This window comes from Chelmon rostratus, chromosome 1 (genome assembly GCF_017976325.1).
Source record: "Chelmon rostratus isolate fCheRos1 chromosome 1, fCheRos1.pri, whole genome shotgun sequence".
Taxonomy (NCBI): Eukaryota; Metazoa; Chordata; class Actinopteri; order Chaetodontiformes; family Chaetodontidae; genus Chelmon; species Chelmon rostratus.
The window spans coordinates 7753167-7778206 of NC_055658.1; the positions used below are offsets into that span (position 1 = coordinate 7753167).

The window sequence follows — 25040 nt, forward strand, 5'->3', positions numbered from 1 at the left end:
TCTCCTCATGAGTTCAGCCTGGCTGCTTTTTTCTTTGATTTTTGTCATACGTTGGACTGCATTCTAACTGCATTGGAACCCAAAGAGTTCCTGTTCACATTTCAGTGCTTGATTGACCTGAGGAGGTAGAGAGACATGTTAGCATGGCACTTCTGCTGAGGAGGTGCCTGTGTGGGTTGCATGACAGTATAAAGATGAGCGATGTGGCTCTTCACCTTTTTACCATTGCTTGCTTGCCCTGGTGGCATTCTAAAAACTGAAGCTTCATCCTGTGCTGATGCCATTAGTCTCTCTCAGTGAAAGTCAAATGAATGATAAAACATAATGTATATTAGTTAATGTAAAGTGTACAGGTATGTGAGCAGATTCACATTCAACCAACAACTGCAGTCACCCACTGACTCATCAGAGGGCTTTACACCTGTTCTCTCTCTCTCTCTCTCTCTCTCTCTCTCTCTCTCTCTCTCTCTCTCTGTGTGTGTGTGTGTGTGTGTGTGTGTGTGTGTGTGTGTGTGTGTGTGTGTGTGTTTGAAAGAGAGGGAGGAGGACAGCTGTCAAAGCTCACAGTCCTCTGCTAGTTTTGGTGGACAGGTGTCAGGGGGTGGAGTTCAAGAAAAACTCCCAGCATCCACTTCTGTCACCATCACTTACCACTCCCCCAACACACACAACACAGACTCACACACATTTCACATTCATTCACTCCCATTCATGGTGGGCTAGTGACCCCAGAAATTAAGCTCTGCTGCAGCACTGGGGCTCAAAGGTCAGTGCAGTTTTCATGTTTGGAGTGCTGTCTTGTCCAACATGTTGTGAAGGAAGCCTGCTTTTGATGATATTTTGTGGTGTCAATATGACATTCCCCTGTAGAAGGCCCTGTGTGTAGCTTTACTGTTCAGAGATTTGCTCAGTGTTTGTGTGACTGGTAAAAGTGTACTTCCAGCAATCCAACTTGTGACTGCAGAGACACTTTTTCCTAAACGAAGGAAACCGAAATAATCCTGCGCCTGTCATGTTGTGGCCTCCCTCTGCTGCTGGATTCACAGGGTTGGATGCAAATATGGAGGCATTACTTTCTTGATGCGATTTGAACCACTGACATCTCTGATTAGAAACTTCACATTTAGAATTGAATTTTTAGTTCGTTTCTTTGTTTTTTCAATCTGTGTAATTAGAAATTACTGATACTATATATATAGTATAGCGGCAGTGAAACAGTGGCATATCCAGGGAGTGGCTTGGGATGGCACTGGTCGCCCCTGATATCTGATTGGTCACCCCAAATGCCACTCCATTATCCTATAGTATGATTGGCTATCTGCCCAATGAGAGGTGGGACCTTAGGTAAAGCGTTTTTGAATGTGCATTGTTTTCTTTTGTATGTAGCCTACTTTTGGAGCTCCTACCTTTTGAAGACTTAAATAATAAAGTACAGAAGCTTTATATTTGCATGGCACCTCTCTGTTGTGTTGTGATTAGTAAAACTTATCTTTTTAATAAAAAGCTTGTGTGTGTTTGTGTGTGCATGTATTTCATCCACTTCTTGCCACCTCTGCACAAATCAGTGCCCTGCTTGGGCCACCCCATGACAATGTCTGGATACACCAGTGGTGTGAAACACTGTTGAGAAGCAAGTTTTCATTCCTATCAAATAATTGCTGATCCGTTGATCCTCTTAGGTCAATAATGTGATAATGTAATTAGTGAAATCAAGTGATCAGTGTCTGAAAAAATCTATGGAAATTTTCAGACCCTTGGCTGCAGAATATTAATGTTTGAGAGCTGTTGATTTAGATGTTCTTAGCATGTAATGTGTGTGTGAGTGCTAATGTACTAGTCAGTCAGTCAGGGCTAAGTGAGTAGGACTGAAGAGGATGTGGCTACATCAACCCACCTACAGTACGTTTTCATGCAGTTTTCATGTGTGTGAGTGGTCGGTAGTTCGCAGTCAGTCAGTTACAGGAAGTCTGTGACTGTGCCCCCTCATTGGCTCGTTTGCTATTGCAGAATAGTAGATTCTTGCTAAACTGAAGAGCTCTATCACTGACCACTCGCGCTGTAACCCTTTGTCCCATCGCCCAGCTCCCTGATAGCTCCCATCATGCTCCGAGCAGCTGACAGCAGCTATATGTTCAGCGTCATTCCTACAGTGCTCACTTGCTATCGCCAGAGATCAACTGCGTTTGGTGTCTGCCAACCTTTATTCTGTAACAGTATTAATTATTCATTGTAGATATTTTCACACAGAATCCAGGTCACACACATACAGGCACACAAGGAACTTCCTCTGGCTCATATGAGTGTAGGGAAAATGTTCCTGAGGGATAAAGAACGACTTCCGCTTTGTATAGAAATAGACATGAGAAATGATGCAAAATAACAAACTGGGAATGATGTCATCTAGTTGTACTTGGCATCTGGCTAAAGTAAGCCAACTGTTATACATTGGTACTATAGTTGGGTGCAGTCTTCCTCTTTTAGTTTGTCCTGGAGTATTATCTGCACATGTCCTTACATGTACAAAAAAATGTAGCCCCACAGTACTGTTGCATAAGAAATGTTGCACAGTGTGGGTTACTTGTTATTCACTGAGGTGGCCGGAAAAAGCATCTGAAATAGTGTGTTTAAACCCAAAAAAGGTGTATGGTGGGTTGCTGTTTAATGCTGCTGTTGCTAAAGAACACCGGGACTTGATGAGAAGTACTGAACCGGGGTCTAAGGCCAAGGATTTACGGTGAATGCAATGGTTTAAAGTTGTTTTTGTGTCTCGAAGATATTAATGTGAGTCATTGCTGGCTATGATTCAGGTGGAGGAAGCAGTGATTTATGTGGTCGATGGTTGCAGACACTGCGCTTGAAACTGGCTGCGTGATAGTATCTCTGCAACAGATCAAACAACTGTTAACTGCAGTTAAAATTACTAGTAACATTATAGCTAATACAAAATACTGCAGAAAGTGTTTGTAAGCCTCTGTGAACATCAGCGTCCAGTTGGCCTCAGGGTGACTAATGGTATATGTGATGCTGCTCTGCCATGAAAGCTATTTTGCACCACATCAATAACATTTTTTGTTGTCATTCTCTGAGTGGGATTTTAAGTTCAGTTCAGCCCTGAGACCCTTTAAGCACACAAACAGTAGTTGTCTGCCTTTGCAGTTTAGCACAGACGGCTTTAGTCAGGACAGGCAGCCATTGATCCACCAGGCTTTTCACACCTTCTCAGATTCCCAGAAGTCTTTTCACTCATGTCTAACAGACCTGCTTATGTTTTAGAGGAGGGAATGAAAACATTATTTTGGGAACTTTGTGCTTTTCAGTTCAACAACAGAATGTTTTCGTTGAGAATATATAAAGGTACATGGAATCTAACTTTAAGCACATTGTACCAGAATGTTTTTCTGATTAAAATGTCAAGATTGATGGCTCAAGCTAAATAGTTCACTGCTAAACAACTACACAATATCTATTTCCCTGTGTTTTTAACCTACTATATTTCAGTATTAACACAGTGTTGTCATGTCTTTCAGGATCCTCGCAGTCTTCAGTGTCTCCCAGTTTGCCCAGTAGAACCAGCAGTGCCACCAGCTGTCCCCTCACAGCTCACAGAGACTCAGGCAGTGACATAGAAAGCTTTCTGAACACAGAGCCGGGATATGACAGCGTCTTCAGAAAGGTAAGACACGCTGCTGCTTGTCACGTAATCCACCTCTTGAAAACTAATGTTGAGGTGTTCGTGAACAATGCAATGAAATTGCCACTGTGTTTATTTGAGTGGGGCAGAACGATGGTTCGAGGCTCTGAGGGCCAGAAATGAACTGGGGGGAAGAGAACATAAAATCATCAAATATGAAAAATGAAAACAAAAAAATGCCCATAGTCTTACTTGTGTCCCTGTATGGGTATTTATCAGCTTGTTACTGAAGCAAACAATCAATCAATTAATAAATAGAAAAAAAATTATAGAAGATCTATTAACTTTGATTTGGCAATGAATATAGGGCTCAGCATCTCATACCAAATCCTGGCTGGCTACAGTTCAATCATCCTCTTAACTCACACCAAACAGCAAGAATATATGTGTGTTTGCCCCTTCAGCTGGTCCTATAGGGATTATACAGTATATATGAAGTAGCTGTTTTGTCAGCCTGTGCCTGGCTTTTTATTTATCAGCAGCCCAAGGCTGAGATGCCAAACATCTACTAAGCATCTTTTTAAGCTGGCAGCTCTACGCTGCACTGCTGCTGGGGAAGTGCAAGCTGTGGTCTCTGCTGTCACTCTGCTGATGTTGAAAGTCTGTTTGAAGCCAGGCGCCCTTTGGTTAAAGTTGAAATACTTGTATCTCTCAGTTTCTGCAGTGTTGAGCACTTGAAACATGCTCATGGTAATGTGAACCGAATGTCCTTTTTGTTGTAAACAACAATGGAAAAAGTCAGCGCGGAGAGTATCAGCTGCCAGGGAGTAGACAATATGATGCTGAGGGTTAGGACGCTGTAGATAGACAGGGATGGGCAAAATGTGCCATGATGTCCAAAGGCTTTGATTCACACACAAAGACCACAGCAGCTAAATTCAGCTTCAGTAAGAGAGGATTAATGTCTTTACCGCTCTCTGAAGGGAAATTCTCTTTCTTTTGTAAGATACAATGCTGTACTGTACATTTTCAACACGATGTAGAAGAATGGGGAGAAAACTGTTTCATAATTCTCAGGTCAAGGCATTGATCCTAGTAACATGTCCACTGAGCCTGTGCAATGTGCCCTTAAGCAAGACATGTAACTTTAAATGCTCACTAATTGAATTGTATAAGGATATAGGCACAATCAAAAAAGTAGAAAATCCAAAATAAAGTTTAAAAGCTGAATCCTCCTAGCTCTAATGCTAATGTCATGCAACTCACAAACATACACTGCAGTCAGATGCACTCTGTGAACATATAGACACACACACACACACACACACACGCACACACAAACAAACTCATGCATCCACTCACTCCCTGAGGAAGTCATGTCCACAACATAAAGCAGATCTTTCATTCTCAGCTCTCCAACAGAAGCAGCTCTATGCTCGGCTCTCGCGCTGCAGCTGGCAGCACAATAGGCCCAGTTGAAGCTCACACCTACAAATTAGCTCTAAATGGACTCTACCCATACCTGTGTGTGTGTGTGCAGGAGCTCTTTCCCACCAGATCCAGGCCAAAGAGTATTTATCAGTACTGGTTGTTTTTGTGGTGTTATTCATTGCTTATATTACAGGTAAGACTGTTCAAGGTCAATAGTGTGTGTGTATGTGTGTGTGTGTGTGCATGCATGCGTGTGTGCGTGTACATATGCACACTGTATGCCTACTAGCTACTAACCAGTGTCTTGGCTTTGAATGAATAAGACAGTCCTGTAACAATGATGAATAAACCTTGAAAAACTGTATGTAACTCAGAAACATTTTCCTGGGAAAGGTTTGTTTTCACAAGGTTGCCATCATTTATTGGTGTTTGTTTTAATGTCAGTGTTGCTATAAAGTGGCTCTGGCTCATTATCCCTAAGCCTTGCCATTTGGTCCTCATTATATCCCATTCCTGCGGGTTAAATGACTCCCCAGCGTTCTCCTTATTCATCCAATGCTTCAATGAAAAAATGCTGATGGATATATAACGTGATAGGCTTGGTAATTAACAACAATTTGTGATAATATGAAGGACCTCTATTCTGTTTTGTTCTGTTCTATTCCATTCTCCTCTGGCCCATTATATTCTTGTTATTCTTCTATGTTGCTGATAAAATAGGGACATTGGCTTATGGAGTGTAAGTATTCCCCTGTTACTGTAAATGGATGGTTCCACTTCCTGTATGGCTCTGTGAGCAGAATGCACTGGACTATAGTTCACTTTCCACTGGAGTGCTCCTTGATTAAATGTGGAATGGAAGTGAAAAAGGCTATTTTTACACACGTCTGGTGCGGGAAATAATAAATCAGTCAACATTTCATTAGAGTTTGGCATTGACTTCGCTCATTTTTGAATCAATGAAACTGTTCTTGTGGCTCATGATAAATCATTTTACTTTTAGTTTATATTTCTTTTCTTTGACAGTTGCCCAAAGGCACATGATGCTGGGCAGTGAGGCTTTTGAATAATAATAATAACAATAATAATAATAATATTTTTGGATCTCTGCAGAACAATGAACCAGTGACAGGAGGAGACAGTGCCAGTGAGGTTTCCGTCTCCTGCTCGTCCACAGACGACACCGCCAGCGTCGGTCCGTCCAGCTCCAGTCCTGAGGGCAGCCAGGGCCTGGAATGCAGTTGGAGCCCAGAGGAGGGCATCCAGACTGGGGCTACTATCACTGCAGGACCAGACAGTTGTGGAGGAGGAGGGGCGGGGGAAGCTGAAGAAGAGGCTAAAGACAGAGTGACGGAGGTGCCTCGCCGCTCTTGTCTCCTCCGGAACAGCATCCGCTCCCTTTCGCCTCTTCGCCGCCACAGCTGGGGTCCTGGAAAGAACAACGGTGGAGACGCAGAGATGAACCAGAGGAGGTGAGAAGGGGAAGGCGGCAAGATCATGTCTTTAAAATGAAGAATTCCTGATGACATTGTGGATGGAGTTGTCAGATAGGAGTGTCACTCTTTGTCCGTGACTTGGCTGCTGGTGTTAGTCTGGTGTTAGTCAGTGAATGTCAGTAGACCTGATGCGTGCAGATGTCAGTATTTTTACGGCTTGTTGATGTTGCTCCCTCTGTGCCATGTTGAGTGTTTCCTCCTCCTGCTGTGAGCAGCTGTGTTGCCATTTGTCTGGCATGGGTGCAGAGCTCCCAAAATTGTACACACACAGATGCATGAACATTAAAACTCAGGGACACACACCTCAGCTCCAACACATGTACGTACACTTGCACACTTACAGATACACACACTCATTCACACTTACATGAACAGCATTCATCAGTTAACATGTGTGACCTGACACTCTCACACACACTTACACTGAGCACATTAAGAACATGACCTTGACATTGACATCATTTTGTCTTCTGTGCTGCAACAGTCGCCTGTCACAGACTGACTGGCAGTAAAAGGCCTGTGCCATGATGTTGGAGTATAAACATAAAAAGAAGTGCTTTAGACTTTTATCAGCTGCTATTTTTATGGTATACAAGTTGGGCAGAATGAACCATTACCATGAGCTCTCACCTGTAGTCTTACTTTACAGTGTAATGAATAATGCCAAGAAGAATTATTTTTTTGACTGGAGGTGCATTTTTTTTAAATGCACAAGGCACCTGGAGCACATACGAAGCACACAAAGTGATTAAACAAACATTTAGAGAAAGGTTTCTCCTGCTGCTACAGGTGCATGCTGTGTGAAGCATAAGGACTGTGAAATTTCTGTGACCGTAGAAGTATCTTGTACATGTGGAGGGATAGGAAAATAAACGCAATGGCAGTTAGTGAGACAAACCCATGCCATCACCACCACCACTATACAATTTGCCTCCTACTGTTTAGTCACATTTAGTCACACAAATCTGATTACTTGCTTTCTCGCTGAAAGTTAGACGAGAGGATGGTGCCTGCATGATAAATATGAAGCTCTAGCCAGCAGCCGGTTGCCTTAGCTTAGCATAAAGATTGGAAACAGCTAGCAGCTGTTATACACGTTAGGGCACCTGTTAAATCTGTACAGAAAGTGTAAAAATGGCCATTTTTGTTTTTTATGAGACTATTTCTTGAAGACCTGGTGCACCTTTGAGTTTTGATCTCACTTTGAGGTTGTTAGCAACTCCAGGAAGTCACTGCCTCTGACCAAGAAATAGTTATGCACATAGTCCCCAGTAAAAACACAAATTGTCATTTTTACACTTTTGTCTTTTTTTTTTTTTTTTTTTAATTTAGATAGTGACCTTTAGATATGCTAGTAGGTGGATTTTCATGTCTATGGACAGAGCCAGACTAGCTGTTTCCCTCATTCTCTGATCTTTGTGCTTGGTGTCTAAGATAACCATCCCCTGGCTCCAGCTTCATATTTAATGGACATACAGTATGATAGTGGCATCAATATTTTCATCTAACTCTCTGCAAGAATCCCAATAAGAGTATTTCCCAGGATCTCTAACCAGTCCTTTAAGATCATTAATCTGGACAAATGCCATTTCTAATCACTCTTCCAACATGCTGGCATGTGCCTCAGAGCTCATACACACACAATAGTGCCCATAGATAGCAGACCTACTTAAAAGATTACAATTCCATCAGAAAATACTATAGTTTATTCATTCATTTATTATGTTCTTATTGACCTGCCATCCCCTCATATCCCAACTAATCTCACCCATCATCCATTACTTCCTGTCTGTCTCATCCATCGTCTCCAGCTCCATCCGTAGCCCTGGTGATGGGAAGCCAAGCTTCCACAGGAGAAGGTATTGATTCACTTCATGTATTGCTAAGGTTTACTTGTTGCTTGGTGACATGTAGTGGCAAATTCACGTAGGTGTAGCCTGTGTGGATCTCCCACTTTTTAATATATGCTTGCTGAACCACTGCTGCATTGCGCTCTGTCCCTGCAGGCAACTGTGCTGAAAAATGTTGCTCTCTTTTCACTCATCAGAATGTGTGAGAAACACTGTGACAAATAGATGGTTGAGACACACTGGTGTTTTGTTTTGCAGCAGTAATAAGAGGCAGCCACGCGGAAGGAGGCGAGTTTAGCTCTGGAGGCTCAGAGGACTGACTTGGCTAGATACTGAGAACAGACAACATTGCTTTTTAATTTTTTTGTAATAAATTCCTGTAGGGACTTTTTGAAGACTGTCACGGTATCAGAGGAGTTTTGAATTCAGTCCTGGAGAAGACGGTGTGCCACAGCAGTAAAAACAGGATGGAAGTTGTGCTTGTGTTATGCAGAATTGTTCTAGATTTTCTAGATTTTGTTTGAGAATTTAGACCATGATGGGAAATTTTATGGTTGAAAAGTGAAGTTGTCAGTACTCTCTGGTGGACAAAACTGTTTCTAAATGACCTACATCAAACTATATCTTTAACATTTCTGTGCTGTCACTTATCAGGTGACATATATGCTGGTACAACTATATCTGTGATTAGCTAATAATGGCCAATGATATCAGTCCACCTCTATATCTCTCCGGCTGTGAGTGAGACATGGCTCTTGTGGTCAGAGGCCACTGCTCCAACCATCTTCACACAAAAGCAATAGCCGCCACAACAGTAGTTTTATCACTGTTAATAGCATCTAGGCTATTCTGATAGTATTGCATTTGTGGGCTTGAAGTTTATTTCTCTGTCTTCTTGATATTACCACAACACTGCAGCAGGGATGAACTCACACCCATTTACAGTGTTGATGTCTGACAATGAGAAATGTACACACTTGGAGCAATAGTCCACTAATGCCAGAACATCGTCACTCTCTTCCAACATCATTGTAACTACATCCTTTTCACATCCTCCTCTTTCGGCTTCACTGGTACTCTGCCATACTTGCTTCCCATCACTCCTCTTTATCTCAATCTCCATTCGTCTCTTGACTAACCCTCCACCTCACACTGTTAGCATCAGCTGGTGCCGTCCTGATGCTGCCCGTAGTCATGGTGTGAAAGTAGTTAGTTCCCTCAGGTACTCTGTGTGTGTGTGTGTGTGTGTGTATGTATGTGTGTGTATGTGTGTGTGTGTGTGTGTGTGTGTGTGTGTGTGTGTGTGTGTGTGTGTGTGTGTTTTCTGACCTACTTTGAATAGGGTGTATTTACATGCCGTTTGATTTTGCATTTGGGTTTAGAGGGCATATATGCCTGTGTGCATGTGTTTTTGTGAGTGTGTGAAAGCCCTGCCCAGTCTGTCAGTCTGTTGCTTCCTACAGCAGAGAGCTGCAACAGCTGCTGGTGTTATTCATGTTTCAGTGCGGAGGACCTCGTGGCTCTGTAGGGTAGCATGCAATAATACTGGCAGAAAGCAGGCCTTCATATGACAGATATAGTCATCTACATTCACAGCCCTGAGGATAGGTGAGTGCTGCTCCATGCTGGTCACTGATAATCACCAAGTCATGATTCTTTTGGTCCGGTTATGGTTAGTGATGTTTGAATGCGTTGGACTGATGATGTGCTGGATAATAGAGTGCCATGCAAAGCCAAGGGCTGGAGATAACAGAGATTTACTGCTGGAGCTATAACCATCGCCGACTCTGTCCTGAAGCGAATAGAGCTGCAGCTGTGTAGCATAGCTCATCCTGAAATGTAGCTGTAGTTTTCCTCTCCATAATCATTGTATTGGATTTTTCAAGGCCTCTTATTTCCAGTCATAGATCGATGTAATTGGGTTTGTAAATCACAGCTGCAGACCTCTCTATGCTGATGCTGATGTTGGAAGTCATTTGCCGATGCTTCAGCTGTAAATCTGCTCAGAAGCGCAGTGATAACTCAGCTGACTAAACACTGTGCAGGACCAGCTGTGTGTGGTGTGTGTGTGCGTGTCAACAGGTGCGTGTGTGCATGTCTGTATGTGTCTGTGTTCGATGCACTGGTAGCTGTGTGTAACCAGAAAGCTGTGATGAACAGTCCAGAGAAGTAGAACTAGTGGAGCATATGCATACAGTACAGTCATTCCTTCTTTTCTGAGGTCACCTCTGACTTCTGTTTGTCCACACAGCTACAGCCTGGAGGGGCTCAGTGGTGGGCAGGAGGAGCTGAGGGGTCCCACCACCCAAGGGCCCCGAATCCTGGAGCCTTTAAGGATGCCCCGGCATGACAGTGATGACAGGGGCTCCCTGGTTTCTCTGACAGAGGAGCAGGAGGAGCTGGGGGAACAATCCAGACTACACGACCCGGTCAGCTAGCACACACACAGACACATGCACGCACACGCACCATCATTTTTGTCCTCTAGATGTCATATCTTCATGCTGTCACGCAATCAGCCCTGAGGGATCCTTAAAAACATCCTCAGCCTAATTCACATGAGAGGAAAAATGGATTTGCTTGTGCATAAACAAGACTTATAAACAGTCAGGGGAACTTTGAGACTTGTCAGTTTGAGGATTAGTAAGAATTAATAAACATCACTTTCCTCAGGCGGCTTCTCTCTGCTCTCATTGAATTAAAACAAATTGTGAACACAACATCACAACTCATTTGTGTAGTTTCCCTTTTAAGTTTGTTGTTCCTGTTTCCAGTTTAGTGACTGGTAATGTTTTGTTCCATATTATCTCTGCCTGGTTTAGTGTCCTTTTTTCACATTGCCGTGCACTATGTTTGACTCAGCCTTGTGTCTCACACTCCAGAAATCAAGGCGGTATCGGCCTCTGCGAAGCGGCTGTCCTCCCATGACCCTGCCCCTCACAAAGTCTGTATCCATGCTCGCCATCAGCCAGAGAGACATTGATGGTGAGTGACAAGTTGTGAGGCTGCCTCTCTGTTTTACCACCCATGTACAATTACCAATCCACTGAGTAACACTGAATCTTTCTGACCAAATCACACCAAAATCACAACTTGAGGATGCTAAATGAGTCAATAAATACGTAAATATCTAAAACTTTAAGTGTATTTCTGTGTGTACTCCACATGCTCCTTTTTCATACTCAGTCTAGTGTGCAGTTGGAGCACATTTAGAGTGTAAAGAGAATTTTAACTTTTTATGAAAAGTAACACAAAATGTAGATTTCACTGTTTTCCTCCCAACAGTGACAAATACAATAGAAAGGTAGTTAAATAAGTACCCATTTTCACAGCTCTCTAAAGGCCCTACACACCCACAGTCTTGTGTAGGCTACTTATTTGCCTAATGCTTATTTGCCTGTGGGTGTGTACACACTGGGCTACATGCACATCTGTTTGACCCTCTGTGATTAATTCTGTTGCACCTGTTAGGGTGGAAAAGGTTACACCTTCATCATTATTATTGTTTCATTAAGTTTGGTGGCCTGACGTAATTCCAGCATAGTTCCACCAGTGTCAGCCTGAGCGTGGAAACACTTATTTGAGTGTGCAGGGCCTTTAAAAGATTTCTTGATTTCTTCACCGGTTAATGTGTCAGGTATTAAAGTTTCTCCTTCGTCCTCACTGTTATTCTAAAGTTGGTTAATTTTAGTAAGTGATCCATTCCTGCTGTGGTTCTTTCCTTCCTGACCGCCCCAGCAGTGGGACGCCTGAGACGTAAGAGGCGAATTTCCTTCTCTTTCAACCTTTCCCCCATCCTCACCAAATCAAAGTCTCAGTTCGTTTATGGGGACTCTTCATCTAGCGATGATGAGGATAACTTGAGTAAGTAATGTACTGTAAAACTTAGCTGCAGTAGAAATTAGCTGTGATGTCAGAACAGTAGCTGTTCGTGTTAAAGTCTGGACCCCCCCCCCCCCCAAAGGACTGTAACCCAGAGTCATTACTGTTCACAACGTGAATATAAATGATGGCGTGTCCTGCTCAAAAGGGTCCTGTTCACGTGGTGATGAATGCACCCCAACAGAAGTTGTGTTTCGGGATCACATCAAGGAACACAGTTACGATCTGTAAACGCTCTCAGATGTTATCCAAGTAGTATTATATTATGTAGTTGTGTTATGTGCCTACCTGTAACCTGAAAAAACAGTGAGATCTTTATGTTCCCTTTCTTGAGGTGCCAGAAGTTTTCAGGAATCACTCAAATAAATGTAGACAAGGTCGGCTGCTACTAAATCATGATATCCCATCACAAAACATACATAATGCATTGTATTGAATATCCTAAGAAATTATGCATAAACATGCGGCCTTGACCTTTCAGTGTTTCCAGTTTTGTGTTGGGTGAGTGCTCTCTGTTATATATAAGCTTTTGCAGTAACAGAAATATGTGCACTTTAAGCCTGAACACAACTAGATGCTGAGGTGTGATGAAGTCCAAAAGTTCAGCTGCAACAAACTTGTCAGTAGGAAACCACTAATTACTGCCGATATTAAGCTGCTTATAGCATGAATGTGCAATTAGAATGAGCTTGTAGCAAAATCATTGGTGTAGAAAACCACCTCTCACCTAGGCTGCAAGTTTTGTGTTAATAATTCCTGTTGATGACATTAAATAAGACCTTGGCTTTTCCTGCCCCCCACCCCCACCCAGCCCAATATTTAGCTGACCTTTACCTAGATTAGTCTTTGTTTGCAAAAATGTAACACAACCACCAGAGAAAGAGGAAAAATAATAACCATAAACACCGCAGGTGAGCGGAGGAAGCCCTCTCTTCCCTCCAGATAAATGTGAGCCTGTCACCTTTAGTTACAGACACTGAGCCTTCCCTTTTCTTATCTGTGAGATTTTTTCCATTAGTGTTCTCTGTCTCCTTGCCAAACTTTGCCCTCATTATCCTGTTTTGGGTTTGACTTTCTGATGCAGCACAGGAAAGCAAAGCTTTGCACATTAGCATATACGTCATAATATTGGGTAAAAAAGACCATTTAGAAGGAAGCAGAGTTAAAAAGTTGCACGCCTACATTTAACTGATACCAAATAAGTTCAGACTCTGTGGTGATTATTTGGCAAAGGCTGCAGTGTATGCTTTCATTCCATGTTTCGATTATATGTGCAGTCAAATGAAAAATACAAAGTCAAAGATTAATAGAAAAAATACCAACATTTTGGCCGTTGATGGACCATTTGGAAAACCAAACCTGAATAACTGAGGAGGCTGGATGGAGCTTGTGTAGAACAAGCTAGCTACAACCATCATGGCTTTGTGTGAATAGCCAAGACTCATAACAGATGAAATGTGACTCGGTATTGAGTCCATAATGTCTTGTGGGGAAAAAAAGACTTTGTATTCTTTCTAGTCCATGAGGTTGGATGTCTGTGCAACCAGAGATTTACTTGGAGCCAGTATCTAGCAGCCAATAGTGGCATTAGATCTAAAGGCTGTACTTCAGCTTCAGGCCTCGGTGCTGGTCACCATCATCAGTGCCAGAGTCTTTTTGTTTTTGGCTTCTACACAGCTTCAATGATAGACGCTAAATGCTAAATACCGTGCTCAAGGACATAAGCTGTTGAAGGACAGGAGGGTGTGGATTATTGAATTTTCCGCCTGATTCTTGCAGCTAGGACTGGAACTGACAGTCCTATGTAGACACGTTGTCAGGTCAGTGAGGTCATTCACTAACTGTATATGCAGGGAAAGGACGATAATGAGTTGTTCACCACTTTGAATATGCCGAGGAAGGAGAATTTCAACCTGAGGTGACAAATTCAGTGAATTAAGAAAAAAAACCCTGTCCTGTATTTCCTGAATCTTTGTCCTACTGCTTACTACCTGCCTGTTTCTTTCCAGGTATGAGGTCGTTTTCCAGCACCTCTGGGTCACTAGCATACAGGTTAGTCCACCTCTGCACATATACATTAGCAGAAAGCAGTTTTTTTTACTGCAGCCGGGACTTTTACAGTCCAATAAAGAAACTGTGCAAGATGTTCTTGTAAGCAGCCGAATGGTTCTCCATGGAACCTTTATAGTGCTATAAAGAACTGTTTTTTTAGAATGTGTGGACAGGTGAGCCTTGTGATTGCAGCTGTTTGAGGATCATATTAAATGTGTGTGTGTGTACTAGTATATCAGAGGAGGAGCCTGGCCCTCTGCGGAGCGACACTGAGGGAAAGAGTGTGACGAAAGTCGGCCGGACCTTCAGCTACCTCAAGAACAAGATGTACAAAAAGACCAGGGTGAGACTTTTTTATCATCTGTAATAAAAGTGTGGTAAGACTTGAAAGGTATATTTTCTATATTTCAGTAGGTGCTATTTAGTTTGCTGTTTCTCGGAGCAAGGCCTCCTTGTGCACTGTGGGTTTGGTAACACACAGGGTTGGGTTTGTTACTTTCATAAAAAGTCCTCCTTAAACTTTTTTTCCAGTCTGGCTTTCAGCATCACTCTACTGAACATTCACATGTTAACACACGGTCACACTGGGAGCTGCCCCATGCGTCTTCTTCCGTCGCCCTCTGAACCTGTCAGTCTGTTATGTTTTAGGGCGAGCAGTATCTGTATCTTGCATTACAGAAGTCAGTGTTCCTTCTTCAGGTTTTCCCAGTAGGTTTGATTTTGAGCTTGCAACACTTTTTAATCTCAGGTGTGAGTCTGGGGTGTAACATTGGGTCAAAGTCATCTAACATAGAGCTACGTCAGGAAACTCCCCCTACATCCTAAACACCTACCTCATCAACTGCAGATCTGTCACACACCACCTTAAAACTTATCTCGTCTTAAAAATATCCACATATCCTATGTTTAGTTGTTTTGTATTATTAGTATTTGCTTTTGAATAATCTGTACACATACAGTTTCTGTGCAGTGTTCAAAGTCTGAATGTTCTGGAAGTGGTTCTGCTTTGTGCTATTTTGAGTTAACGTCTGTGCCAGACTGAAGGGTCATTGCAGTAGTAACACCTCCTGTAGCGAGCCAGTCACTTCCTCATTGCTGCTTTCCTGATGGCGCCTCAGTGCCAGTAGTAGCTTCAGTCGCTGAGCCACAGCCAGGGATGTTGTACAGGAGATTCACAGGGAGCCATGGCTTCTCACTGAGATGGAAAGGCTGGCTAGAGGTAGGCTAACAGAACACTCTGGTTTCCCAGTCAAATTGTAGTGAAAGAGACTGTCACAATATCATGTTAAAAGTGGCCGGTGTTCCCCTCTGGGCTCTTGTCGTTTCCCATTGAAGTCATTGCCTTGTTGCACTATGTTTCACTAGAATGTCTTTTTGCTTAAATCTCTGGTTTAGATGTCACGAGAGATTACTTCTCCTGTTGTGAATGCTCGCAGCCAAAAGAAATGTGCTGAGAATCGTCTTCGCTTCCTGTGTTTTTCCAATATGTTGAATATTTTTTTCTAACAGGAAACATAACAGCAAATGCTTCTTAGAAGGTTGCTGTGATGAAGAGTACTTTATTAGGCCTCTAGTTTATAGAAGTTTGTCGATGTGTTTCACCTTTGGTTAGATAGCTGTTGTTGCAGGAAGTGGGAATGAATGCCAAGTGTTGTAATGGCTACTAAACATGCTGGCTTGCTGTGCTCCAGTCAGCCTCATGGTATCTTGAAGCAACTGAACAAAGTGAGCTCCAGTATGTCAGAGCTTTGTGGTCCCCTCAAACCATGAGGCCCAGGGCCGGCCATTAAAACGAGCTGGAAACTCCATTTTCCCATTTCCTCTGGGTTTGGGTGGAGGCTCTGTGATGTAAGTCCAACAGAATAAGGGCTCTGTTCTTCTCGGCATCACTTTATGGGATTGTGATTCAGCTCAGTGTACAGAGATGACCAACAGCTGAGGATGACCTTGTCCGTGAATACGGAGGCAGCAGAGAGACGGCCCTGTTATCAAAAGGTCAAGGATTTGATTTCCAGACAACATGTCTCCGTCAGTAGTCATGCATCCTGCAGATGCATCCTCATCATAAGACAACTTGCATAAGGGCCTCATTGTAGCTGAGAAAACGACACAATATGTAACATGAAATTGATTGTGTTTTGGTAGAAATGCTCACTGTAATTGGTAGCTGTTTGCCACAGTCGTTATGTTCTGCCAGCATTATAAACCTCTGCCAGTATTCCTGCAAAAATATATGAAATATCAGAGTTTTAGTAACAAAATCCCACTGTCTTTAGATGAAGCAAAGACCGCCTGAAACAAAGAGCCACTACATTTAAAATATTCTCTTAATGAGACAGTTTGTTGTCAGCATAAATAATGCATCACTTAATATGCAAAGACCCCTGCTGTGTTGTACATCAGAGTAATAATGTCGCTCTGCTGGATTCAGATTGGAACTTAACATAAGCAACTGGCCGCTGAGATGCTGAGACATTTTGTCAGTGTCTGGTACGTTTATTTTACTCTGCAGGTAACTAAGCACACTCTTATTGAACATCTGATTGGCTGGTAAAAAAGTTGAAGTACTTATTGAGCTCAAGTGGCCTTCCTCTCCTGGTATGGTTTGTGTGTTTGTGTGTGTGTGTTCCTGACTGTGATGATTTCACCCGTGCAGGAAAAGGACAGAGAGAAAAAAGAGAAAGAGAAGGACAGCAAAGAGAAGGACAAGAAGGCAATTAATGGTCATCTATTCACACCAGTCAGCTCGAGCCAGGCAGCCCAGTGCTCCCAGTGCAATAAGGCTTTCAACAGCAAGGATGCTTACCATTGCACACGTAAGTACCTTTATCTGTTCATTTCATTATCTTTTCTTTTGCATTGTCCTTCATTCTGTTTTTTTTCTTTCGTTGCTTGTCACAGATTTAAGTCTAATCAAAGCCCATTAAGTGTCGTGATCCGTTATTAAAATAATTCATCGTATTGTTAATTCATTTCTAATTGGACAACAAGTGAAGCTCTCTGCATTGCTAGGTACAAGCTATGCTGAATATTCTGAAGGGAGAAAAAAAGCGATAGTGAGAAAAGCCCCTTAGTGCACATACATCATCAGGCATGAATCATGCTGTGTAGGAGGTCATATCAACTTTCCGTAAAGGCTCCGTCAGTACTTTTGGACCATATGATTTATAGATATATCCACATATGCAAATAAAGAGTTTGATTTATGGTCAAATAACTTTTTTTTTTTAATTTTGTTTGTTTGTCAGCTGATCATAATAGAAAAGACAGATTTAAAATGATCAGAAAACCTTAATGATGTACAGTATATGTAATTTATACATAGCGTGTGTGTGTGTGTGTGTATGTGTTGTAATGTCAAGAAAAGAGGTTCAGCCCAGCAGAATCACTCATATTTGGCTGAAGCTGCGTCATGATTAGTTTGAAGGAGTGAAACTGTCTAAACGGCCACTTCTAATGTAATCCAGTCAGACTTTCAGTACAGACAACAAAACAGTTTTTGCACTGTTTTTCACTGAAGCAGCAGCAGCTCTAAAGAGGATGTAGTTTATTGCACAAGCCTTTGGCGCAACCCCAAAAAGGCCTAAAAAGGAGAAACCAGCTCTGGATCACAGATCACAGCGATCCTCTCAATGGTCACAATCTGCCTCAAATAGACTGGCAACAACAGCTCTTGTTGTATTCAGTTGGTCTGGTTCGGATTGTTGGAGCCAGAGACGGTTCTGATGGTGTTTTTGGGAGGTTTGTACTTGCAGATGTCTGGCCGGTGTCCATTCAACAGACGAATACAGCGATCCTTTGTCTGAGATTAGCTGGAATTAGTTGGACGTCCACAAAAAGCAGTGAATTACCCAATAAAACCATTTAAGAGGAGAAAAACACTGCAGGAATTTAAACTGGTTTTACTGAGCGGGTCATAATTAGATATATCACAAAATCTGCTAGGCGGAAACTTTTATACGCATCTTTTCTCTTATTTTTTACAGTACGCGTGTACATGTTTCAGGTGATAGGTGGAAGTGGAACCCCTAACCCTGAAAGTGTTGCTGCCTTTCTATATTTGTTGAGTTACACAAGATTGTTTTCTCACCCTGACTGAGAGTGTAAGTGTGTTGATGTAATCCCAAGAACGGAAATGTTGCATGCATGGTGACACGGTCTGATAGTGGGCTTGTGGGTTTCACTTGTGCAACATGTCTGTTTAAAGCACTTCTCTCTATAAGAAAAATGCCTTCTTGAAAGTTAGTGGAAACTTGGTGCAGCCTTGTTGTGAAGCTAGATTTTGACATGACCAGATATGGTTGTTCCTCTCGCTGACACTTCGCTTGATCGACCGCTTCAGTTGTTTTTTTGAGTTGTATGTACAGTAAACATGACAGGTTTCTGCTTCAAAGTCAACTCTTGCGAAATAAAGCATGAAATTTAAAGGATGGTACAGGGAAAATTTTGTCTTTGATTGACTCAGTGAGATCAGATCCCAGAGCAGATCTTATTTTAGCAATCTTGAATGATGACCCTTGTTCCATGGTGATTTGGGAATGTTTACATAATTGAAAATTTCCCATGCAATTCAGTGTTTGTGTGTGTGTGTCATTCCTCAGTCTATCTCTTTTTTTCTCCTTCGTCCATGAGCAGTATTACCCCTCGATTGCATCACATGCTCTGCTCCAGTCTGGCTTTCATTAGTGGGCTGGTGGAGTTTCCTGGCCGGCTATGAAAACCAGTCAGAATTTCTAGCCCCCACCTTCCACACACCCCCACCACCTCCCCCATTATGCTTGTAGTATTCACTGAGCGTTCTGTTGCTTTTTCTTTCCAGACTGTAATGCTTCCGTCCACAAGGGCTGCAGGGACAGCCTGCCTGTTTGTGCCAAGGTGAAGATGAAGGTAAAAGTTCCCTCAGAGTAACTCCGCCACTGATTCTGTAGTATTCTGTTGTCCTGCAGCCAATATTGATTTGAGCTCCTCATTTATGCTTTTATTCTCTGTTTCTCTGGCTAGTTGCCCAAACAGCAGTTTGCAGTGCCAGATTCAAGCTCTTTTCCAACTGTCACGATGAGGAACAAATGTGAGTCACTCAGATTTCTAATAAATCTGCATTACCTGCATTGCTAATTTTTGGTACTTCATTTCTATGTCTTGTCTTCCCGCCACAAAATAAATTTATTGTTAAAAAGAGAAAAATATGACAAAAAAAGACTACAGTAAATTTGGGGATAACAAGCTAAACCAAACCCCAGCTTTCCCAGGGTTCCGCAGGGACCCTCTTATGATCCCGATTCGATTGTGGGAAGGTTTGCAGGCTGCCATGAACTCAACTGTATATGTACACATAACCTGTATTTAATCAGATAGTATCATGAAGATCAAGATCTCTTGAAAGAGAGACCTGAGTGCAACAGGAAGAAAAACAAATGCAGCCAGACATAACAAAGGCACATCCAGCATCAGAGAGACACATCACAGAATCTCTTTAAATAGATTTGAAGTTTGAGTTTAAACTCAGCCAGTGGGATGAGACACTCAAGTTTTCAGATCCTCTGTAATTCATTCCATTTGTGAGTAGTGGAGGGCACTCTTCCCAAGTTGGGTCTGGTGAGCAGTGGTTTCACATTTATATACTGAGGCAGCTTTGTAAATGAAAATGATAGAGTGTAGTTATTTTCTTGTTGCTAGTGAGGACCTGCCTACTTTTTCATATAGTACACAGTAATTAGTACGATGCTTATCTCCTCTATTATACCTATCTGGGGTCCAGCTGGTGGGACGAGGGAGCGCCCCTGGTCGGCCATCTTGTCACCTGAAGACCATTCTTCCCTGATGATCCCATCGTCACGGAGACACACCAGCATCATGACTTTCCATGGCAACAACCTCTCGAAAAGTCTCTCCATAAGCAACATCGCTGGGTGAGCTGTGTGTGTGTGTGTGTGTGTGTGTGTGTGTGTGTGTGTGTGTGTGTGTGTGTGTGTGTGTGTGTGTGACCAGTATGTGGCCATTTTTTTTATTAGATTGTCTTTTCTGATAACTTTTTATGTAACCACCGCGCCTACAGTACACCATGTGAGCTTCAACATCGTAATGGGTGTTTTTGGTTGTAAGTGGCTATAAAAAAAATAGCTATTCATATCAGTTTTATTGTCTCTTCATTCAGTCCTGTGTTTGATGAGATGCCCATTAAAGGCCTGCGGTATCTCTCCCAGTCTACTGACTCCCTCAACAGAACCAACCAGGTCACAGAGTCCATGGAATCACTCACAGATGAAGGTCAGTGCACACACACATACACACCACTAATCTGACCACCCATTACAGCTGCCGATCAGCTGGGAGCCTCTGATTGAAAAACTGAGTAAACATCTTCTTTACAAAAATCTGACAATATATCAACAATATACTAATAATATAAAAAAAACTTAGACTTATTTCTAATGTGAATGAATTAAATAATCAACACAAACACAAAACTGCATTGTTAGTGTGAGTGAATAATTCAGGAAAATGTAGGACATACAGGAATGGGATACAGCACATTTTCATAGATCTTGATTGGAATTGCTTTTTTTACGAAGTAACTATTTACAAGCTAATGTCAAACAAAAATGTATTCATGTAAACTAGAGCACCATAAACAGATATTCTAAAATAAGCCCCTTCCCTTGAAGTTACAATTTCTCAGTAAAACAGAAAGGAGATATTATTTCAAAAATAATGAAAATGTTACAGAAACCATGACGTGAGCTTCAGACTGTGAGTGCAAGCTGTGTTGTTGGTGCAGGGACGGAGATGATGGACGGGCAGCTGATGGGGGAGTTTGAGGCAGAGGCTAAGGAGCTGGAAGCTGACTCATGGAGTTTAGGTGTGGAGCAGCAGTACCTGCAGCAGCTGGACAAAGAGCTGGTGAAGAGACAGGACGTCATATATGGTACTTCTGATTAACTGAAATATGCTTTTAAATTTCTGCACTTCACGGAAAAGTAAGGGAGTGTTTAGAAAGTTAAAAAAATGTTTCTTAATTTCAGTGTCGTCTAGATTTAAGTTACATCCACAGGTCTCAATGGTCTATTGAGGCTACAAATTTACCTCCCTGCAATATGCAATAGTTTCTGTTTGTTTTGAAAGTCCTTGAGATGCCTCAAGCTTTTCATTAGAACCTGTTTGTAGTAACTGCAATAACTGTACAATAACTTGTATTAACTCCTATATATGTACTGTATGCAAGGTATGCAGTGACATGCAATTGGATGTCATGAATTCTATGAAGCTCTTTGTAGACCTCCGAGGTAGAGTTGCATGGATACATAGATTTGTGGAAATAAAAACTAGCTTTTGCCATTCCTCACTAAGTCTCACTTCATTGTACGACCTTCAGAGCTGATGCAGACGGAAATGCATCACATTCGGACGTTGCGCATCATGTCAGAAGTCTACAGCAAAGGCCTGCAGAAAGAGGTGCAGCTGGAGCTGCAGACGGTGGAGAAGCTGTTCCCAGCTTTAGATGAACTCTTGGAGCTCCACACGCAGCACCTCCTCCGCCTCCTGGAGAGGAAGAGGGAGAGCCAGCTGGAGGGTGGTAGCTTGGAGGGAGGTTTCATCATCAACAGGATAGGAGATATCCTGGTCAGCCAGGTAAATGGGGGGGCTGGTGTGATGAGGATGAAGGTCCTAAAATTGTAATACCACAATATGAATTGCATTTTTGTCTCTTTCGAGGCCGTTTTGCTTGTGTTGGTAGTGAAGGAGGCCTGGAGGCTTCAAATATTCACTATTTCATCTGAAGAGAGTATCAACAGCAAAATATGTGCATTAGAAACAAAGTCTCCACTCTGTTAGTAGGATGGGTGACCACTTTGATCAGGACTAAAATATCTCAACAATTATTGGGTGGATTGCCATGAAATGTTGTACTCCCATTCATGGTCCTCAGAAGATAAATCCCACTGACTGTGGTGACGCTGTGACTTTTCCCCAGGTCAACATTTCAGTTTGTTCAGTACTTTGGTTTGTGACCAAATACCTTTTTGCAAAGCGAATGAAATTCTCATCAGCCTCAGCTGTACTTTGTGTTTAATGCTAATTACTAAATCTTAGCATGCTAACACACTAAACTAATGTGGTGAACATGGAAAAACTTTACATCAGCATGTTAGCATTAGCAGTTTAAGTATTTAGCTCTAAGCACAGCTGTGTCTTATAGCCTCAAAGAGCTGCAAGCGTGACTGTCGACTCTTGTTTCCCAGTTTCAGGACCACTGTTAAAGGTAGCAGTCCTCAGATTTGGGAAAGATAATGTCAGTGGTTTGAATCCTTAGCTAATGCCAATGTCTTAGTATGCTGTATGGAAACACTGCAAACTAATGGAAAGTTACATGGTCTTTGAATTGAATTGTCTTTTCTTGTATGAAATGTAACAATTGAGTATGAATTACAAATAGAAATGAAAGCCTTAGTACATGCAGTGCTAGCTTTCTATCTTAGCTTTACCAGGGTTTGTTTTTTGTATTCATGCTTGTTAAATTCTGCTCTAGTTCTCAGGATTGAATGGCGAAAGCATGAAGAGGGTTTACGGACGGTTCTGCAGCCGCCACAATGAAGCCGTAAACTTCTACAAAGACCTCCTGAGCAAAGACAAACGCTTTAAGGCCTTTATCAAAGTAAGACTTGCATTTCAGCCCTTCATATGCTTATCATGTATCTGGTTGTCTGTTTTTTAGTTGTGTTCATTATTGTGTCAGCCACCTTGTTCTGCCTTCCTTTTATTTTAGTTTTTTTAGTCTTTCGTATGCATGTATTGGAAACATTTGTATAAAAGCCATATTATCCCTGAGACTATCTTGTTTGTTCTTTGAAACGTCAGTGGTTCTATCATTTCTGCGTATCGTCTTCTATGTCTGTGTAACCCTCACATCCGTGATTACAGCAAGCACCTTCGTGGGTGTTATTACTATATTTTTTAGAGCAAATGAGCGGTAAGATTTCCCAGGGGTTATTTGAAACCTCACCTTGTTTTGAGGCACCTGTTGTGTGGGCACATTTTACTAAAGTACTTGCTATTTTTTCTTGCAGAAAAAGATGAGCAGCAGTATCGTGCGGAGGCTTGGTATCCCAGAATGCATCTTGCTGGTAACCCAGAGGATAACAAAGTACCCGGTGCTGATTCAGAGAATGCTACAGCACACCAAAGGTTAGCTTCATGTCAGCCTCTTCTCGCCGGTCATCCATGCTGTTAATGTGTGTGTACTATAATATGAGTTGATCTGGGGAAAGAAACAAACACACAATTAATAGGTACGTAGATGAGTGAAATATACTTTATACCAATACCATATTATGATTTAAAACATATTCAGATGCATTGTATCAGACAAATGTAGAGAGATTACTTGTTAGTTCCTAATTGTGTCTTTCATTCATGGTATTTTATTTACTTTGAAGTCTCTACTCCACCTTGCCTAAAATATACAAAACAAAGCATTCACTAATCAGAGCACATTAATTCTAACCCTCAATTTAAAGCTAAAAAGAGTGAGTTTTAAAGCCATAGACTTGACAGCACTAAAGGAAAAATCTTTCCTTCAGTCCAAAGTTTGAGTTTTTTCCTCAACTTGAAACTTTCTGCAAGTGGGGTGTTTTAATTATACTTGGTTCTACCATAAACAAGTGACAGAAAACAAGACAGAATAAGGCCACTCTTTGCATTAGTATCAAGAAGATGTTGCTGGCTTATAGATCATTAGAGAATCAAGTTGACTTGGAGTTCAAACCACATCTAAACATTTCAACAAGGTGCTTCTCTTTTAAGAAAGTGAAGTTTTGAGACCTGTTGAGATGCATATTTTTGCACTGCACTGCAATGTTTGTCAAATCCATAAATACATTTGCGAACAACAAGATCAAATACAGTGTCCACATTTAAACAATCCCTTTTTTACTACGACCACAAACATTCTACATGCTACGTTGATATTGTTGCATCAATTTGATCATGAGATTAGACACATTTACCTAAATGGTCTAAAATGTAACCATCTCGTACAGCAGCTCATCAGTTCTTCTCGTTTCTTCACACATGGTTTCACACAGTTTACTAAAATGCAATCACATGTTGAATGGGTGTTTTAGGATAATAGATCAATCATACTTTGAGGAGCTGAAATATTTCCCACCATATTTATATCTGATTTAAAACAGCTCTCGTCAGCTGGCCTCCCACTGTGTACCTTCTCTCTAATCCTTCCCCAAAGCCTGTTTATAGTTCTATGTGGGATGGGGAGCTCTGACTTAATCCCCAAGGTGCTTTAAGAAGACTCTCTCCTGCCAACTTTGATAGTATAGTGGAAATAACACACTTATAAGTTAGAAGCAGTTTTTTGGTGCTCAGGTGCACTGAAATACAACAGCCACAGGAGGAAAATATTCCACTTTAGGGAAAAATATTCCATTTTCAGTCCAACACCTATGTGCCAAATACACAAAATGTATATCAGAGACATATTAACTGTGGGGCTTTTCTCAGTGTGCAGACCTACGGGCCACTGGTGACTGGTGGCCTCTAAATGCACTTTATTCTGGATAACTAGAAGAGCCATATAGTTAGAATGAGCAGCGATAGGCGCTCAACAGACTGAGAGAAGAGCACCTACAGAAAATTCAACTACATGGACATAAATATAAAGGAACAGTTCTTCACTTCGTTTTT

At 41.8% G+C, this 25040-nt stretch overlaps 1 protein-coding gene across 4 annotated transcripts in view; it reads left to right on the forward strand.

The window, feature by feature from the left end:
- The window catches only part of LOC121621934 (A-kinase anchor protein 13), a 98254-nt gene that overhangs the window by 53676 nt on the left and 19538 nt on the right, over window positions 1-25040 (forward strand). For 3 of the 4 annotated variants that reach the window (XM_041958712.1, XM_041958793.1, XM_041958880.1), the window contains exons 11-26: window positions 3528-3673; window positions 6176-6534; window positions 8370-8417; window positions 10660-10837; window positions 11291-11393; window positions 14300-14342; window positions 14574-14685; window positions 16999-17158; window positions 19162-19229; window positions 19344-19410; window positions 20101-20251; window positions 20497-20609; window positions 21121-21267; window positions 21715-21971; window positions 22870-22995; window positions 23408-23525. In XM_041958712.1, coding sequence (XP_041814646.1) covers window positions 3528-3673; window positions 6176-6534; window positions 8370-8417; window positions 10660-10837; window positions 11291-11393; window positions 14300-14342; window positions 14574-14685; window positions 16999-17158; window positions 19162-19229; window positions 19344-19410; window positions 20101-20251; window positions 20497-20609; window positions 21121-21267; window positions 21715-21971; window positions 22870-22995; window positions 23408-23525 — 2196 coding nt within the window. The remainder of the gene's footprint in view (window positions 1-3527; window positions 3674-6175; window positions 6535-8369; window positions 8418-10659; window positions 10838-11290; window positions 11394-14299; window positions 14343-14573; window positions 14686-16998; window positions 17159-19161; window positions 19230-19343; window positions 19411-20100; window positions 20252-20496; window positions 20610-21120; window positions 21268-21714; window positions 21972-22869; window positions 22996-23407; window positions 23526-25040) is intronic. The other variant, XM_041958962.1, reaches the window with a different exon arrangement.